The sequence below is a fragment of the Lactuca sativa genome, chromosome 1, assembly GCF_002870075.4.
Source record: "Lactuca sativa cultivar Salinas chromosome 1, Lsat_Salinas_v11, whole genome shotgun sequence".
NCBI lineage: Eukaryota > Viridiplantae > Streptophyta > Magnoliopsida > Asterales > Asteraceae > Lactuca > Lactuca sativa.
Genome location: NC_056623.2, coordinates 94,731,842 through 94,751,566, shown reverse-complemented (window position 1 = coordinate 94,751,566; position 19,725 = coordinate 94,731,842). Strand labels below are relative to the sequence as shown.

At 33.9% G+C, this 19,725-nt stretch overlaps 1 protein-coding gene across 5 annotated transcripts; it reads right to left on the bottom strand.

Annotated features, from left to right (window-relative positions):
- Window positions 1-689: 689 nt before the first annotated feature.
- On the bottom strand, window positions 690-3,825 carry LOC111885975 (uncharacterized). Of its 5 annotated transcripts, XM_023882217.3 has the most exons (7): window positions 3,704-3,825; window positions 3,105-3,612; window positions 2,929-3,029; window positions 2,413-2,604; window positions 2,019-2,147; window positions 1,745-1,921; window positions 690-1,004 (listed from the first exon to the last, which is right to left on the bottom strand). In XM_023882217.3, exons 1-6 carry the CDS (start codon window positions 3,749-3,751, stop codon window positions 1,811-1,813), a joined length of 1,089 nt encoding a protein of 362 aa, XP_023737985.1. In that variant the 5' UTR covers window positions 3,752-3,825; the 3' UTR covers window positions 690-1,004; window positions 1,745-1,810. The 5 variants fall into 5 exon arrangements, with proteins under 5 accessions (XP_023737985.1, XP_042757879.1, XP_023737981.1 ...); XM_042901945.2 differs by having other exon boundaries at window positions 1,726-1,921; window positions 2,929-3,612; XM_023882213.3 differs by having other exon boundaries at window positions 2,929-3,612.
- Window positions 3,826-19,725: the final 15,900 nt, after the last annotated feature.

The window sequence follows — 19,725 nt, the reverse complement described above, 5'->3', positions numbered from 1 at the left end:
CTAGATTTACTTCCAAGATTTTTATAAATTTCACATTTATCTTCCTCTTATATATATTTCATTTTGAACTATAATATATATAGCATACTAGGTGTTCGGCAAAAAGATGTGATGTAAGAGGAAGATACTAGTGAAATTTTGAAAACCTTGAAAGTAAATCTAGTTAATAATTGAAGTTTAAGAGCAATATAATGAATATATCAAATAAAATGACGTATTATGGTGGGTTTGGGTACCTAAGTTTATATACCCTTAAGGGTATATTCACTTTTCCCTATATATATATACTAGGTGTGAGGCTCGTGTATTACACGGGTTGATTTAAAAAAAAATTAAACATTAAATTAAAGTGTAAATAGAAAATATTTTTAATGTACAACTTTAAAATAAGAAATGAATAAACGTATTTATTGCAATTTAATATCATATATATGATATTTAATACTTTACATGTATAGTATATGACTTTAATTTTAAAAATTGAAACAAACCAAAAATTGACAAGTGGATAATATTTATTTCAAAAATACCACAAAATTACAAGTGTCAAAACTCATGAGAGATTGATATGTGGCAAAAAAACCTTCATTTATTAAGGAGGATATATATATATATATATATATATATATATATATATATATATATATATATATATATATATATATATATATATATATATATATCATCAAGTTCATTTTACTTTTTTTGTACATAAACAACCCCTTCCTCTTTGTTTTTCCCATTACAAATCCATCTTCATTTTATAATGTCTATTATTTATAAGTCTATTATTTATATATTGTTTCCATTCAACTGCCACTTCTAATAATCGCCGATGTTGTTTCTTCGGTCATCAAAGCCAACACCCATTAACAATTATTCCATCGTATTCAAATGCACACCAACAAATTCGATGATGGAGCAACCATGTGTCATTGTTGACAATGCTTTTTTTTTTACTTTGTCTTGATTTATCTGATTTTCTCTTGATATTCTTTTGTCATCTGCAACAATGCAACAACATGGTTACACAAAGCAAAATATAGAGATCTTTTGCTAAATATGAAAATAAAGAATAAGAAACAAAGACAAAATATTCAATAATGAAATTCGAAGAAAAAGGTAAAGTCTGACAACAAAACATAACATGACACAATATCAAGGTTGTAAGATGTTATTGTGCACATTGTCTATATATAATAATAATAAGAAAATGATATCAACACATGATAGGAAAATAAACTTGATAAATTTGTCATTCATAACATTTATCAAATGATTATAAAAAATTATATATTTTTCAAGACTTGAACATTAGACCTTTTATATGAGATTTCAGTGCCTAATTAGTTGATTTTCTTATAATAAGAAAAATAAAAATATGAAAGCTTAATCAAAATATACGAAACCTCATTTTAAAAATGCATGGTGTTCACCTTTTCATTGTTTAAATTTCAAAAAATCTCCATACTTGAAAAACAAAAAATATAATTAATCTTATTGACATTGAGAGTTACATATATAACTATGTAGGTTGCATTTACAAAAAAATTCCTTACATATTACATGTTTAACTAAAAGTTACATGAACAACTAAAAGAAATTAGATAATGTTATTTCTTTTTCGTAATTTTGGCTCCCTTTGTTTATGTATAGAGTAAATTAGACGAATAACAAATAAACTATATCTTAAATAAAATGATTTTAATATTAATTTTAGCATACTTTTTTTTTTTAAATCAACCTTGATATCAGTTTCACACGCGATTCGTGCAGAGAGCTGAAACTGCATCACCATATCTCCATGGATTCAAATCCATGACTGGATCGGATAATTGCATTTGAATGAATTCAATCCACTTAAATGCGGGAAGATGTCCGATGATTCCAAACTCTGTTCTTCATCCTTCACTACAAGCTGCTGATTCACAAGAACGAATTCGATTTCAATAAATTTTGGGGTTTGTAAACAGGTAAAGTGAATAATACTGATCAATCATCAATCAATTGGACATTACATCGAAAGATCTTCCGTTTTCATCGGTATCGTTGCTGTTGCTTTTATTGTTCTCCCCGAATTCATCGTTCTTTGCAAATCTTCCCCTTACTCGTGGCCGGCTATCTGCCAGAGTTTTCCGGCATGCGTACTGCAGAAAGAGCTCCGAATTTAGTCTGATAATCTCTTCGAACAAGGTAATTAGTGTATCAGATAGCAATTCACGAATCTAATTGTTTATATTCTTTACAATTTTCATCTTAAGAATATAAATTTTCTTTGCAATCTCATTTTTGTTGCAGAAAATAAGAGGAGATGATTGCGATTTGCGAATGTTGAAAAGGATACTTCTTCTACTGAATCAGATACCGAGCGATAGAAATTAGAATTAGCATATGATTCTTGGGTTTTTGTACCTTGATTTTCTTCTTGAAATTTCTTTCTTTTCTTTTCTTCAAGTATCTATGGATCTTCTCTTTCCTTTCTTCAGTTGTGAGTTTGGTGGCAACTCTGAAGGTTTCTGACTCCAAGCTTGTGATATCGGACACCAATGGCGTGGTAGAACTCACACTTCCCTTTACAAGATGTTGGCTTTCATTGCTAAGTGCCTTTAAGTTTCAACAAATGAAAACAAACATAAACCTATTGTTAGAAACAATATAACTATTTTACTACCACATAACATTTATAAATAAATAAATAAATAATTATTTTTCTAATCACTCTAAGTTGGGCCACACTGTCCTGTCCAAAAGAATTATGTCAGAAAACCAAGACGGACATAGAATAATGTAATCCATATTGAAATTATGTCAGAAAACCAGGGCTGACGTAGAATACAGTAATCCATATTGGAATTGAAACTACTGCATAGTGTTCGAACTATATACCCCTAAGAACCAAGTGTATCTAAATAACATTTCGAAAAATACCTGAAGTTCATTAGAGTTGTAAGCGTGTAGCGGAGGATCACAACCAAAGATTCCACCGTTATCTCCATGGAATTCAAGTTCATGGCGTGGCATGTCATTTCCTAAAAACAAATTCCCTTTGAAAATCCCGGAACATTCTAATGAATTTATAGATGGATCAATGAACGAATAATTACGAGACAAACAATCATTCAACCGCATGAACTTCAAAGGTGACACGGAGTTTAGACCGCTTTCTTCACAAACAGTCGACAATGATTGTGTTTGTCCAATCGTGGGCCCCACTTGATCATTCAAAACCGTATTAGTATATGAAAAAATACGGGCATTTGCTTCATTGTTTTCGTCTATTATTGTAGGAATTTGGTTTTGGAGCAAATCTAGATCAAATTGATCTTGATTACTAAAAGGGTACCGATGGTTGGTGAAATGGGAAGCGTTTGCGAGATCAATAGGGGTAGAAATGTCATTTTCCATTATTTCTTCTTCAAACATCAAAGGGAAGTTGGCGGTGGTGGTGGCGGCTGTGGTGGCGGCATTGATAATATCCGGTGGATTGGAGGATTGTTCTTCATAACAACAATTTGAACTCGAAGCAACTTCAGAGTTTTGCATGGTTTCTTGAAACAAATCCGATTCACAAAACTCTAACATTTGAGCATTAAACGGGCTCGATAATTGTTCCTGGAAAAACAAAAGAACCAAAAGAATGACATTTAGATCATGAAAAAAGGAAAAGATATATAATTATAAAACATATGCAAACAATAGAAACCTCAACAAAATGAAATGTTTTCTCAAATCTTGTACAATGGTTTTTCATTCGTGATCGATTCACGTTTTGTACCAAACTTTCGTCCTTTTGTACTATGCTATAAAAAAGGGGAAAAAATGTTCTAGTCAAATGTGCACCATGTGCCCCTTATGAAAGCTAAGTCGACCAACTTAAAACCAAATTCGATGGGATAAAAAAAGAATATAAATTTGGCCCGTTTTTTTAAGTGATATGAACCTATTCAACAGTAATATGTACTTATCAGGTTCAGATTCTGTGTTTTTTGTTTGACATGAAGAAGAACAAGAATTTGTGCTATGCATCCAAAGTTTCTCATGTTTAATAAGGTCAACAATATCTAAACGAGATTAAGGTTTATTATAACTAATGTTTACTTTCTATATAAAAAGTTGTTTTTATTGCAACCCTTTTAGGCACTAATCACACCATGCAGTGAGTATTATGAGAAGTAAATCAAATATACAACAGTCTTAACGGTTCAACCCAACTCGAATCCAACCTAAAACCTGTAAGATGGGTTAGAATTTTCAACTAATTTAATTAAATAAGTTGAGTTAATGCTGAAAATAACCCATCTACTCAGAAATATATAATGATGTTTATTTTGGATTTATTTAATATTTCAATTTGGACAATTAATGACTAGTTATGTTTTTTTAACTTGAACTTTTTTTTTGTTTTGTCATTTTGTGTAAAATCTAAAAAGTTTAAATTGATTAACCTAGGTTAACTTTGATCATGTTGGAGAAAAGTAAATGAGAAGGTTACCAAATTTATCTAATAAATCGAGTTGGGTTAAAATCTCAAACCATTTACTTATGTTGGATGGATTGGAAAATTTCCAGTATTTTTATATTGGAATTAAGTAGTTGTTGAATAAACATGAAATATAGCTATAGCAATATGAAACTGTACAACACTGGAATATCAATAAAACGGTGAATAAACATGAAATATAGCTATAGTCAATGTGAAACTATACAACAACATTCGAATATGTACGAAAATACGAAAATACCCATATTTGGAAAGAGAAGTTGGAACCATAATTTTGCATTAAAAGGACGTGCATAAAACTAATTGCCATTCAAAAGAAATGCTCCAAGTCTCAATCTCAAAGAATCGAAGAACTACAAGACTACTTAAACATTACGCGGCTATGTTTATATTCTTGAAATTATTGAAATAGTAGTCCAAATAGTGATTTTGGCACATAGAAAATGACGTATTAGGTAGTGAAGTTAGATAAGCAAAAGCATGCATGGGTTTCTTTCTTCTTCTTTTTTTTCTTTTAGACGTCAAGAATCAAATCAAAGATAAGAATGAAAAAGAAATTGGAATGGAATGTGACCAAGTTCCTTTTATCTTTTTCCATCTTTACAACTTGATGCATATTGTTGTTGTTTACGTTTTGTCAAAAATAAAAGGTGTAAAACTTTTCAAATTGAAAATGAAATGGATAATGTATATGTTATATTTTTGGCTTGAGAATTTTATATACATTGTGCATGCATATTTGACAAAATTGAGATGGAAATAAATACGTACTTGAAAAAAAAAACCAAAGATATGCATCAATCTTAAATATTTTAGATGTTTTTGAGTTTCTTTGGGGCATAAAATAATTATTTTAAAAAAAAATCATAGATTGTTCTGTGAGGTTTTTTTTTCCAGAACAAAAAGCGATTAGAAACTCCTTTATATTTCAACTATTTCTCCTAATTTTGGAAATAAATTGATAATTTTTTTAATATTAAAATAATAAAAATATCCTTAGATTTTTACCCTAAGTTTATATGCTCATTTTATAATTTTTTTTTCTTTCTAAAAAACATAAAAACACAATGTAATTATGTATAATTTTTTTTTTTCTTTCTATAAAACATAAAAACACAATGTAATTATGATTGTGTATAATCACAATTCACCGTGGATGCTTTATTGATTGTCGGTGTTTCATGATCTACTTTTCACGTAATGAATTTAGATCAGTTTATCAAATTTCAAAAATCTTGAACTCGAGAATTTACTCATTTTGGGTATAGATCATTGACAACAATAAATAAATAAATAATAATAATAATAATAATAATAATAATAATAATAATAATAATAATAATAATAATAATAATAATAAAATGAGCCTTTTTTTGTAGTTTTTCTGTAAAATTTTACACCTAAATGACATGAACATTCATTTAAATAAACAGGTGAATAATGCAGTATTTACCATCGAACATTGTTCTGGTGGCAGAATCACATCAGGCAACATTATTTTGTTCTTGGATGGACGAACAAGTTTTGAGTTTTTGAAAAAACAAGAATCAATCAAATCAAAAACCCTATGTGCAATGAAGAGAATCAATAGAAACATGTAGCTTGTCGGAAACTTGTCTTCTAGGCTCCAAGTAGACATGTGAAAACGTTGAAGGAAGATGAACCTCCATGAGAAATGTTTCTGAGATTAAAAAAAAAGGAAAAATAAAAGAAAATTTTGTGTTTTTAAAATGAGAAAATAGATACATTAGGAAAATAGTTTTTAAAGTATGGTTTATATAGGTTACGATGATGGGTTTTTGCACGTTATTCTCGTTGTCCTATTACCTCGCTGAGCCTTACATTGACCACGTGCTATATAATATTGCCTACAAATTAGTTAGTTATAGTTGACAGTTTTTCTAAATTGGAATTCTTAAATCTATAAAAAAAAATCTAAAACTAGTATACGTAATGTACAACACACTACTTTACTAGTAAAATTTAAACAATGTTATCTCATATTTAAGTTTATGAGGTTTAAGAACAACCTCAATATATACATCAAAGTTTATTAGATTAACTATATGCTAGACTAAATCTGTGTATAAAATTTGAACATTATCAAGTATACTTACACCATTAGAGTGGATTTCTAGCCTTGTGTGTCATTCACCGTGGGTTGCTATTATTGAGTCATGATAAGACGTAGTTAAGATAAAACGGTTACATGAACATAAACGAACAAATTCTATCATATTGAATGACACATTGGACTACACATAAAGTTGTTAAATACCACTTCATCGGTTAAAATCTGTTCTAATGGTATAATGAGACATAGAAAAAAGTTTATTGGTCTGTTGAATGCAACTAAAATATAAGTGACTTAAAGAAAAATTGAGAAATGTTTGTTGTAATTTTGTGACATTATCCATTTCTAATAACGAGGTACCAAGTTGGTAGATCCGAGCAAAATTGAAATGCAACGGGTAATTATAAGGTAGTAATATAATTCCTAAATTTATATTTCATTGGAAACTTGTGGTTTACATCGAAGTTTCGCTTAGAATTCCATGTTTTTATTGATAATCTATATTTTCCTATGAAATCCATTCTGATTAGATGATACGTATAAAATATAAATAATGCACAATACATACAAGGCACATGGACCAAAACAATGGAGCCTAACCACAATGGGATAAAATAATACAATACAAACATATACATAAATGTACCCACTGACATTCCCTTATTGTTTTATCGGGAAGAAAAATTTGAACGTTTAAATTGGACTTGAACTCGTTAAACATATATATAAATGTCAACGTACTGAGTGAAAGAGGGCACGCGAAAAACACAAACTGCGACCCTAGCAACCAGATCACACACAAAATGAATATCAATCTCTATGTGTTTCGTGCACTAGTGTTGAACTGGGTTCGATGTCCTGTAAACATAATTGATATTGTCACAATAGAAAATGGTGGCTTTGGTGGGCGGACACTGAAGCTCACAAAGCAAATTTTGAACCCAACATGTCTCTACAACGGCGTTGGCAACGACACAATATTCCGCCTCTGCACTAGAATGCGAGATGACCCCTTGCCGTTTAAAAGACCATGAGATGAGATTATTGCCAATAAAAATACAATATCCTGAGGTCAAACGGCGAGATATCAGACATCTGCCTCAGTCAACATCTGAGTATGCAAGAAGATCATATGATTGGGGAAACATGAAGTTGCAGATCGAGATTCAGGGTTCCTATGATGTAGCGTAAAATGCGCTTGACAACGTGTAGATGAGGCTCCCATGGTTCATGCATGAATAAACATATATACTGAACTGCAAAGACAATGTCTGGTAGAGTAAAAGTGAGGTACTGAAGACCCCCGACAAGACTATGGTAGAGAGACAGATCAACAACGGGAGGACCAATGACATCCACCTTATGAGTAGTCTCGGTAGGTGTACGAATTGGATTACACTGAAGCATATAGGCACACTCAAGAATCTAAGAGTCATACTTTCGTTGAGAAAGAAAAAGATCGTGAGATGAGCGGGTGGCAGAGATCCCAAGAAAATAGTTAAGGGCCTCCAGATCAGACATAGTGAACTCACGATTAAGTTGAGCAATAATGGACTGAAGCAGAGCATGAGAAGAGGCGGTTAACACAATGTCATCAACATAAAACAACAAGTAGGCAATGTCGGCTCCATGATGGTAAATAAAGAAAGAAAATTTAGTGAGACTGTGGTGAAACCCCATAAGAAGGGCATGATGAGAAAATCGTTGGTACCATGCTCCAGGGGCCTGGTTGAGTCCATATAAATATCGTTAAAGATGACAAACATGATTCCAATATTAGGGGTCATCGAAACCTGGGGGTTGATGCATGTAGACAATCTATAGAAGGTAACCGTGAAGAAATGCATTCTTCACGTCCAACTGATGAATGGTCCAATGCCTATATATAGCCAAACTGAGCATTGTACGTATAGTAGTCGGTTTAACAATCGAGTCAAATCTCTCATCACAATCGATCCCCTATTGTTGATTGTGCCCATTAGTTACTAACCTATATTTATAGCGCGAAAGAGACCCGTTAACATTAAAATTATGCTTGAATAACCACATAGATCATACTACACTGGTTTGTGGTGAGCATGACACAATAACCCAGTCATCGTTTGTAATAAGAGCATTGTATTCTTCATTCATATCTTTATGCCAATTTGGATCTTTCAAAGCCTATATGTGTGACCGCAGGACGGAAGAAATGGAGGTGGAGTGTGGATTAAGGCGGTCAATGGGTTTTATAATACCACTCCGAGATCGGGTGTGCATGTGGTGAGTCGGTGGGGGAGGGGATGGATGATCCTCGTGATGAGGAGATAGAGTAGGGGATGAACGGGGTAGATGGAGAGGGAGTAGAGGAGGAAAGTGGGGAGGGGGTAGTTGGAGTGGGATGTAATGTCGGATGAAGGTTAGGAGACATATGTAACGTCCCAAAAATACTAAGTACAAATTTCATTTTTCAAACCCAAAACCATTCATTTATTCGTTCAAAAGATAACCAGAGTATAAAGTATTCTCAAACATCAGATAAATCATAAAATGGATAGTGTAGAAAAAAAACTTCAGGGGATGCAGTGCGATCAAGTCGGGCCCTTCCATTTGGAACCATAAGTACCTGAAACAATAAACGTAAATCGTAAGCATGAAGCTTAGTGAGATCCCCAAAATACCACATACCATACATAACATAATGTATACATTTCAATCCCAATTGAATGTTATGGGTCAAATCATAGTCTTACTTCCTATCACGGGCCAAATCATGTTCTTACTTATACAAGTGTCAGGGGCTAGATCCTGGTCTTCCATATAATTGCCAGGGGCCAAACCTTGGTCTTTCATGCCAATTCTAGGGGCCAAACCCTGGTCCTTCATACAATTTCTAGGGGCCAAACCCTTATCTTTCAAACAAATGCTAGGGGCCAAACCCTGGTCTTCCATGCAAGATTCGCAAAGACAACTAGCATCCTTCATAGTATAGTGAGAAGACTCACATGAGCTACTCAACAGAAGCTCAACAACTACCTTAATAACATAACAACTACTTCAAGCTACCTAAATGCCAAACTGAAATCATTCCTTAGCCAGATATTTCATTATACTCAAGTTTGACCAAAAGTCAAACTGGTCAAAAATTTAACGTCGCCACGCCGTGGCCAAGACATGACAAAATAATCGAGAGACAAAGCACCGCCATGTCGTGGGCCTTCCTTGGCCATGCTGTGGTCTCTGGCAGAATGCTATTCTCTTCGTTAAGATCTTAATCCCTAGAGACCAAGGCTCATACTATCAAATCTGGTACCTTATAGCTTCATAATGGATAAAGTTTCCAACTTTATCAATTAGGATGGTCCAAACTGATGGGTTTTGGTCCTAAGAACATCCTATGTGCTCATACAAACCCTAATGCTTGGATCTAGGTTTCTCTATTGTACATGCAAGTTATCCAAGACTATAAACCCTAATTCTAACATTCAAGTAATCATATTAACATGAGAATAGGTTTAAGATGTTACCTTGATTGTTATGTAGCAATAACAATCCCAAATCTCCTTGTATTGACTTTAGAAAGATTAGAGTCACAATTGTCACCCTCTAATGGTTCACAAACACCATAAGCAAGAGGATGAAGAGGAGAGAGGATGGAGGCTGCCCAAAAACGTCTACAAACCCTAGAGGAGTCTTGTCCACGTTTTTGGTCTTTTAGGGATCTATATATAGTGAGGTTAATAGGGTTATCTAAGAAGGAAACACTAATTTGGATGCTTAAGCCCTAAGCAACCCATAGACTCCTTTAATTAAGGCCTTGGACGATTTCCTTATGGGTTTCCCCATAGAATTCGTCCACCCCTTAATACAAGGCAATCCATGGCCCAAATTGCAATTATCTTATAATTACAATTCCAGTCCCTTAAGTTTAATTAATCTCTTTTAGTCACAAAACTAATTACCAATTAATTATTGACTAATATTAATTAAACAATATGATTTCTCCTTTAATATATTATTCCCATAATATATTAATAAATCATATTTAATCCTTTCTCTCCATAATTCATCCTATCAAGTTGCTTTGGTGAAGGCAACCCAAAAGGACCATGCACCATCGGGTCAAGTACATACCAAAATAGTTATGGACTTAGACACTAATCCAACAATCTCCCACTTGGATAAGTCTAATAACTATTCTGCGTATGACTTCAGATCCTGATTTGCAATCGTAGCTTTCCAAAGCCGCTGTCAACTCTGATCCTATCAGATACACGTGTCCTTAGATAAGGGATCATATATTCCTCCATTCTAGATATCGTATGATACATGATTTCAAATCATTCTCTTTGTACTATATCTCGATTCCCGATTTATGACGACTGACTAATGGAACAAATCAAATTAGCCCTAGCCCGGCCGAGCATTTACGTTTGTTATCACAAAATCATCGAGGGGCCCAAAGATATCGCTTTTATCCTACATTGGATAAAAGGAACGGATAAACTTTGATACAATGATTGCTTGTACTTACTCACCGAATCACACACAACAATATGTTTTATAACACCAAGTTACTAGTGCGTTTACATATTATCAATGTGCAACCGATTTGCAAGATACAACTCACACATCTCGGTTTCAAGAATATAAGATGTTATCGTCTCACCAATCACTCGTGATACAATTCATGGAGTGATCCAAGTGAGCGTGGGTTTAACCAATGCTCAAATTCATATTCATAAGCACTCATGAACGTTACAACAAACCTTTGCTATGTCTAATACGCTCTAGACAATCTACAAACCAATTCATGACAGTCTTCATTCATACTTACTTCCAACGTATGACTAACTGTGGTCTGTTTTAATAATTCGATTATTCTTAATAAACTCAATTATTCTAGAAGTCAAAACATGCAAAGTGAAACACAAGAATAATACTAATCCCATATGGCCTCAAACCTTTGAGTATAAATAAAGCTCCTTTTATTTATCACCATATCGATTACTCATTATTTGTCGTTTCGGGTAATCAACTTCTTACTTGAATTATTACACTTGTCCCATGCTCCTAGCATGCACACAATGTTTACCTATGGTTCTTACTTTGTGAAATAGATCAAATTGAGTACATTTCCAATCATTCTCATTTCACAACTGCAAATCCTTTTTCATAAGTGTAAGAATATCAAATTCTTGCCACTTATAGAATATGCTTGATTCTAACTTTTTATGCACTCATCCTTTCGTAATGTCACTGCACCAAAGTCACAAAGACTATTGCCAATGATATTACAAAGTCTTCTATCGGAGATTGTTACAAGACAATTCCATAGACGTGATGTCTCTCACTCAAAGTACATTCTTTGAACATCCTTTTGCATAAAAGTTTCTAATCTAGACATAGATTTTCAATATTCAATTCCCAATATGGACACGTTTCCATATTTTCCATATGACAACTCATTCTTAATAGAATCTCATCTACTCATAATAATGTCGATATGATCCATCCAATATGGAAACATTTCCATATTTTCCAATACTATACTTCCAACTACTCACAAGCGACCAATCCTCGGCTAACTTTGGATTGTCCTTTGATAGTTGTTTAATTATTTTAGTCAAAACCGATTCTTGTCCTTTTTCCCTCTAAATGCGCTAGACATTTGGAAAATTTTAGAACGGTCAAATATCATAGCATTTGCAATCGATCCAATACCCGAAGCGTATGGGACACGATGCATAAAGATTTGATACTTAATCAATCTTCTGCCATAATATTTTATTTGCTATGTTCTCAAAATTTGAATTGTGAAGAGGAATGTCGTAATCATAATCGAAATTTTAAGAACACACTATGTACCCTTGACTAAATTTATTAACATTTCTCAACCTAATCCTTTAGATTTGAAATGAAGCATAATATTCTCTCACTTAATTATAGCAAAACAACTTTACAACCCTTACGACTTTGCAAGGTATAACTCTTGTTTTCTATAATTAATATTGCCAACTTGCAATACGTGCCTTAATAATCATACAATCATAACTTTTATGTTCCCACTATCATGATGATTATTATAAACATAACACTTATGCTCCCACTAGCTTCGACATGTATTCAGAAACAACTAACTTCCAGAAAAACAATACCTATTGAATTTCTTAAGTCCATGTTTCTAATACATAATGCTTTGATAATCTTTTATCAAGGTTTCTTGAACTTATACACATTTGCCTTAGATAGTTCATATGTGTGTGTAAACAATTGCCAAACCTCACAATTCAAATTATGGAAAGGGATACCGTAACCATAATCGAATTCGAGAATGCAATTTTACAATCACCATCTTCTTAAAATCTTTCTTAGTGAAAGTATTTCCTCACAATCATTTTCATGAAGGAGGAAATCTTATGACACTTAGATTTAAACGGTGTATGTGTTCCTATCCATGTGAATTTGTTAAAACCAAGGTTTACGACAAATTCAAACTCATATGGACCGAATTTTCTTAATCTCGATTTCTTGCCTTATGGTAGCACAGCTGCCCACCACGTCTTTCAAGTAGTTAAGCAACTCACCTTTTCTTATCAATGTACTTTTCATTAATCAAGGTCCTTGCCTTTTATGCATTCAAATGAGAACTCATAGGTCTCACATGCATAACTAACTCAACTGAAACAACACATAAACAAAATATTGTCAACATGATAGGTTGTAAACCTCAACTCGTGTGCTAGTGATGATCGATAAGGTCTATTTGATTTGTTCTTGAAACCTTTCAAGACCAATAAGACTCCCACTGACTCCTTGACATATAAGATTCTCTTGTCAACAACCATTTCTTGACAAACAAATATTCAAGAGTTAGTGTAGCTTTTATCAAAACACTTCATAAATTGGTCCTAGTTGGTCTTTGTCTTATCCAAGACATCACAACTTTCCACATTTGATTAATGTTATAAACCTTCTTAATAATTATCACTCAATGTCACACTCTTAACATTAAGACTTGTTTTGGAACGAAGTATGATTGACTTATTGATTTAACCATTTCTTCAATCCTTAATTCCTCTTCTTAAACATACAATTGTACTAAGACTCACTTAGAGGATCAATTGAGATATGGTTCTTAATCATTAAGACCTATCATAAAGCATAAAGGCTACTCTCCCTTTCTTCTTAGAATGGAGAAACTTTTATCTTTCTGCCTACTTGATTCTTCTTGTTCGTTCTGCTATTACACTTAATCTTGTAAGTATAATCATATTTACCAAACCTTTAGTAAATCATGACGAATATCATTGTTACTCTTATGGTGGACTTGATTAACATGCAACTTTGTGTGCTTGATCTCCTAGTCCTTCACTTGACACTTTGTCAATGAATTAGTCTAATTTCCAAATGTGAAATTTCTCATTCATCGTGCAACCAAGTTGCATGATTCCAAGTTTCTGTCCAATTGAAACTTGGGCGATGAGAACTCTCCCTATTTGGTAAATTCTCAACTTTCCATAAATAACATAATAAGAACCAAATCCATTATTGCTAATATTCAAACATCAATTTTTCATATACGCCATTGCAAGGACAAATAAATAATATAAAATCAAAATTTATTTTATTGCGGAAAAAATTGTCCTTACAATGCAATTCATTGAAAAACTATGCTAATACATTTTTCTTAGCAATCTAATTCTAACTCTAAGTAGTAGCTCAAGAATCTAATCTTCGAGAAATGCGATCGAAATCCATTCCTTCACGGTTAGATTCTGCTCACTTTTTCCCTTAAGATTCCTTTCTTTTCTTCGATCCTACAAAACATCAATTGTAATCTTATCACATTATGTATTAAGGATCTAGAATAGAAGCTTAAAAGAGTTATTTAATGGATTTTACCTATATTAGAGCCATACATTTCGACTCTCCTATCTCTTAGATCTCTTAGGTAAATGGGGAAACTTCGTCTCCAATGCCCCTTCTCTTGGCAATAAAAGCAAATTGACTCTTTTGAAACATGACATAGAACTACTTCAGACATTGCCTTTCTCTTATGATCAAACTTTTCGATCATAGCATGTCTTTCGTTGCCATTGTCGATATCCATAGAGGTCTTAAAGGCAGATTCGCCAATCAACTTTGCTTTTCCATTGCGCCAAACCATTGCTGATTCAGCAGCAATAAGCATATAGGTGAGATCTATAAGGGTCACGTCGCGGTTCATCATATAGTACTCTCTTACGAACTCACTATATGAGTTAGGAAGTGACTGAAGAACCCAATTAATAGCCATCTCCTCACAGACAACGGATCCCAACATTCTTAACCTATCAATGTGTGACTTCATCCCTAGGACGTGTGCACACACCGACTTTCCTTCTTTATGTTTACTTGCCAAAAGGGCTTGAGTGATCTTGAACTTTTCAAGCCTTCAAACTTGTGGGTTAGGGAGAATAATTGGAGGAGGAGGAGGAAGTGAAGTATGATCTTTTGTTCCTTGATCGAATCGTGGAATATCATCTTCATGTGGAATGCTTATTCCACGGGATTTGAGAAGACCATAGTTGTTAAACTTTGACATTTACAAAACGGTAGAAAATAAATTCAAGTTAGTTGATTGATTGAGTCCTTAGTAATTCACCCAAATGAGATACTAAGGCTAGGACCCAACACAATATTCTACAACTCGGGAGAGGGATGCCGTAACCCAAATTGCAGAACATTTGAAGGGAAGTGAATGACGATTCACTAATTTCCACCATGAAAAACGAAAAAGAAATTTAAGTTTTAAATCTATGAAAAATCCTAGATCCTATGAGATTCATTGAACATTTCAATGACATGTTTAAATCTCGATATGCCCCTCTTGTTTGTGACTGGGATGTCGAGGATCACAAAGCGGGTGTGAATAACCATGCAAACTTACGTGGTGCCCTCACATGTTACAGTCATCTATTCGATGTGCCGGTAAACCACACACGCTCCACCGAACTATGACAAACATTGAGTCACCCTTTGCTACCTTTGCTTAGAACCATTTAGTGTGCCGGTAAACCACACACGCTCCACTAACGTCTTCGCAAGGGCACAAAGTGTAATTTCATGAAATTGCATCAATTCACTTTTGCCTAAGTAACTAAGATTATGAATTTAATGAAAACATTTAGTTACTTTTATACTTCATTATACTTATAATGGAAGTTTTTGTCCCATCCTACCCGTTCGGCTAACGACCCTCCACTATTCAAGAGTGCGGTGGGTAAGAGTGGATACCCATTCAATCGCCATTTTATAGGCAATTTCCTTAAACACCCCTTATAGACCAACTTCGTGAATGAGACCTACTAACGGTAAGACTGACTTTTACTAATAGATATATATAATGTTAGACTTTTAATGTTATATATAGTATACGGTATATTTTACACTTTTAAAATACTAGGTGGTATGATTTAACAATTATACTTTTAATTCAATTAAATTGTAAACCTTAACTTTTATGGATTTATTAAACCTCTTTTAATTATACACCTTAATTAATTAATAAAACCATAAGGGAGTGATTTGAACTTTTCAAAACATTACTAGGGTTTTAGAATTTAACATTCCTAATTAAACTTTTAATCAACTTTTAAATTCCAAAACTTGAGGGCAAGTTTTGAAACATTTCAAAACATTAGGGTTTAGAATTTAAATATACATCAAAATTTAAATTCCAAAACTTGAGGGCAAGTTTTGAAACCTTTTTCAAAACATTAGGGTTTTAACTATTTAAATTTCAAAACAACAAAACCTTTGGGTTCAAATTTAAACTATAAAACCTAAAGGGGAAAAGATGAAACTTTTCATAACAACAAGGATCGAAAAACAAATAATCTTAATTAACATTTAATCACATAATTATCCATATTTGATTTATTTAATGATTTCTTGCAAAACAGTTTACCAATGTAATCAAAATAATCAATCAATTATCACATAAGGAAACAAATATTTTATTAATTGGTAAATATCTTCAATTAGATCAAGAATATAGTCAAATATATCATAAAATCGGATTTATATGGATCTAATCTGATAAGGCAACTATCCTTAAGCAAAAACAGCAAGAAATCCCGGTTTTCCCTCCACCTGACCAGCCGACTCGCCGAGTCAGCATGGACTCGGCGAGTTCATCTATGGACTCGGGGAGTCCAGCCTTCAGAAACACAAAAATCGAATTTTTCAATCATATAATGCATCAATACAATAGAAACCAGTCTAGGTTCTGATACCACTGATGGGTTTTGGTCCTAAAAACATCCTATGTGCTCATACAAACCCTAATGCTTGGATATAGGTTTCTCTATTGTACATGCAAGTTATCCAAGACTATAAACCCTAATTCTAACATTCAAGTAATCATATTAACATGAGAATAGGTTTAAGATGTTACCTTAATTTTTATGTAGCAATAACAATCCAAAATCTCCTTGTATTGACTTTAGAAAGCTTAGAGTCACAATTGTCACCCCTCTAATGGTTCACAAACTCCATAAGCAAGGATGAAGAGGAGAGAGGATGGAGGCTGCCCAAAAATGTCTACAAACCCTAGAGGAGTCTTGTCCATGTTTTTGGTCCTTTAGGGATCTATATATAGTGAGGCTAATAGGGTTATCTAAGAAGGAAACACTAATTTGGATGCTTAAGCCCTAAGCAACCCATAGACTCCTTTAATTAAGGCCTTGGACGATTTCCTTATGGGTTTCCCCATAGAATTCGTCCACCCCTTAATACAAGGCAATCCATGGCCCAAATTGCAATTATCTTATAATTACAATTCCAGTCCCTTAAGTTTAATTAATCTCTTTTAGTCACAAAACTAATTACCAATTAATTATTGACTAATATTAATTAAACAATATGATTTCTCCTTTAATATATCATTCCCATAATATATTAATAAATCATATTTAATCCTTTCTCTCCATAATTCATCCTATCAAGTTGCTTTGGTGAAGGCAACCCAAAAGGACCATGCACCATCAAGTCAAGTACATACCAAAATAGTTATGGACTTAGACACTAATCCAACACAAAAAACCAATATCTAGACTTTTAAGTCTCAAAGGGACCAAGAATGCATATTTCTCAACTTAATCCATTTAGTCCAAGTCTCAAACCTATTAACTGACATATACACCCTCTGTATATTTCTGATTTTATATTAATTGTGTAATTAATGTAAATTATTCCTTACTTATTTAGCCTAGATCTTCCCTAATTTCATCCTGTAATTTCTCTGTACAGTGGGTATTTAATCCCATTATTGATCAATGAAAGGCACAGTTCCTTTGTGAATTATATGGTATCAGAGCCAAGTGCTCCTCACCTCAAAATTTCTCCCTGTCATCTCAGCTACGGCTGGACATCTTCACCTCTTTTGCAATATTTATCTTTTCTCTGATCATCTTCTCCATTAATGATGTCAGACAAACAAGACCCAACACCTGTCAAAGCTCTCCATCCCGTCTACACAGTCACAAACATACAGAACAAGATTCGTACCCTTGACGGTACAAAGGTATCTTACTCTTCATGGGTTCGATTGTTCAAACTTCATGCTAAAGGCTATAGAGTTCTTGCCCACATCGATGGTTCCGAACCTCCATCCAAGACTGAACCGACCTAGGAAATTTGGTCCGAAATTGACGCCATTGTCCTCCAATGGATATATGGAACGATATCAGATGATCTCCTTGCCCGTGTGCTTGAACCAGACTCTACCGCATATGAAGCTTGGTTCAAAATTCAGAACATCTTCCTTAACAACAAAGGATCTCGTGCTGCTGCTTTGGAACACGAAATCACAAACCTTACCCTTCGAGCAATCATCAAAGGTTACATGTCGGGAGAGAATGACTTTACCAGTGGACATGTCAAGGCATCTATAGCCTCGGTATTGGGCTGGGTAACCGAGGAAAAGACAAGGTGTAGACCTAGGTACGAGTTTGTGTTGTCGGGTGGCGGTTAAGTTGGGAAAGCAAGCACAACCAAAGGTGCGTAGGTGGTCGTAAGTTGGATGTTTTAGGTAGAGGGCGGATGTAGGGGTTCGGTTTTCAAGTAATGAAGTGGGAAGGATGTTGTGTAAGTAGGTAGCGGTATGAAGGGCCTCAACCCAAAAGGAAGGTGGTAAAGAAGCATGGGTTAGTAGGGTCATCATGATTTCGTTTATGCGACGAATCATTCGTTCTGCCGTGCCATTTTGTTGGGAGGTATGTGGGCATGAGAAGCGAATGTGAAGACCGGTGGTAGAAGCAAAATTATGGAATTTTTGTTTATCGAATTCACCGCCCTTGTCACATTGGAAATTTTTGAGGAAGTATTGAATTGGGTGTGGATATATTTGTGAAACGTCTTGATTTTATCAAAAGTTTCTGATTTGTATTTTAGGGGAAACACCCATGTAAAATGGCTGAAATCGTCAATGATGATGAGGTAGTATTTATAATTAGTTTTGCTAAGGATAGGTGAGGTCCAAAGGTCGGCATGAACAAGATCGAATGGTTTGAGAGTGAGTGATGTGGAATTTTTGAATGGTAGGCGTTTGTGTTTAGCAAGTTGGCAAGAATGACAAACAGATAAACGATCATTTTTATTGCAAAAAATATTTTTATTTTGACTAAGAAAATTTATTACATGATGACCCGGATGACCGAGTCTAAAATGCCAAAGAGGCGAACTAGAAGAAACATAAAAGGATGAAGCTGGAGCGTTGGCTTGCTTAGTGAAGGGGTAGAGATCACCAGAGCTATCGTGTCTAGAGAGGTGCCTCTTGGTCTTGTAGTCCTTTATAGAAAAACCAAATGGGTCAAATTCAACGGAAAAGAAATTATCACGACAAAATTTACGAACAAATACAAGATCTGTAACGGTGTGAGGTGTGTGGAGTATATCTTTTAGATGAATAGGTTTGGATGGATGGGGTAAGGTGGTATGACCTGATCCAAGAACTGGTACTTGATTGCCATTTGCAACAAACACAGATTTAATAGATGACAAACTAGGGATCGAGATTTTACCTGCGTTGGCTGTGAGGTGAGATGTAGATCCAGTGTCCATATACCAATCATCATTTTCTTGGTCCAGAGTCATAGCTGAAAAGGCAGCCCCAAGTTCAGAAGGT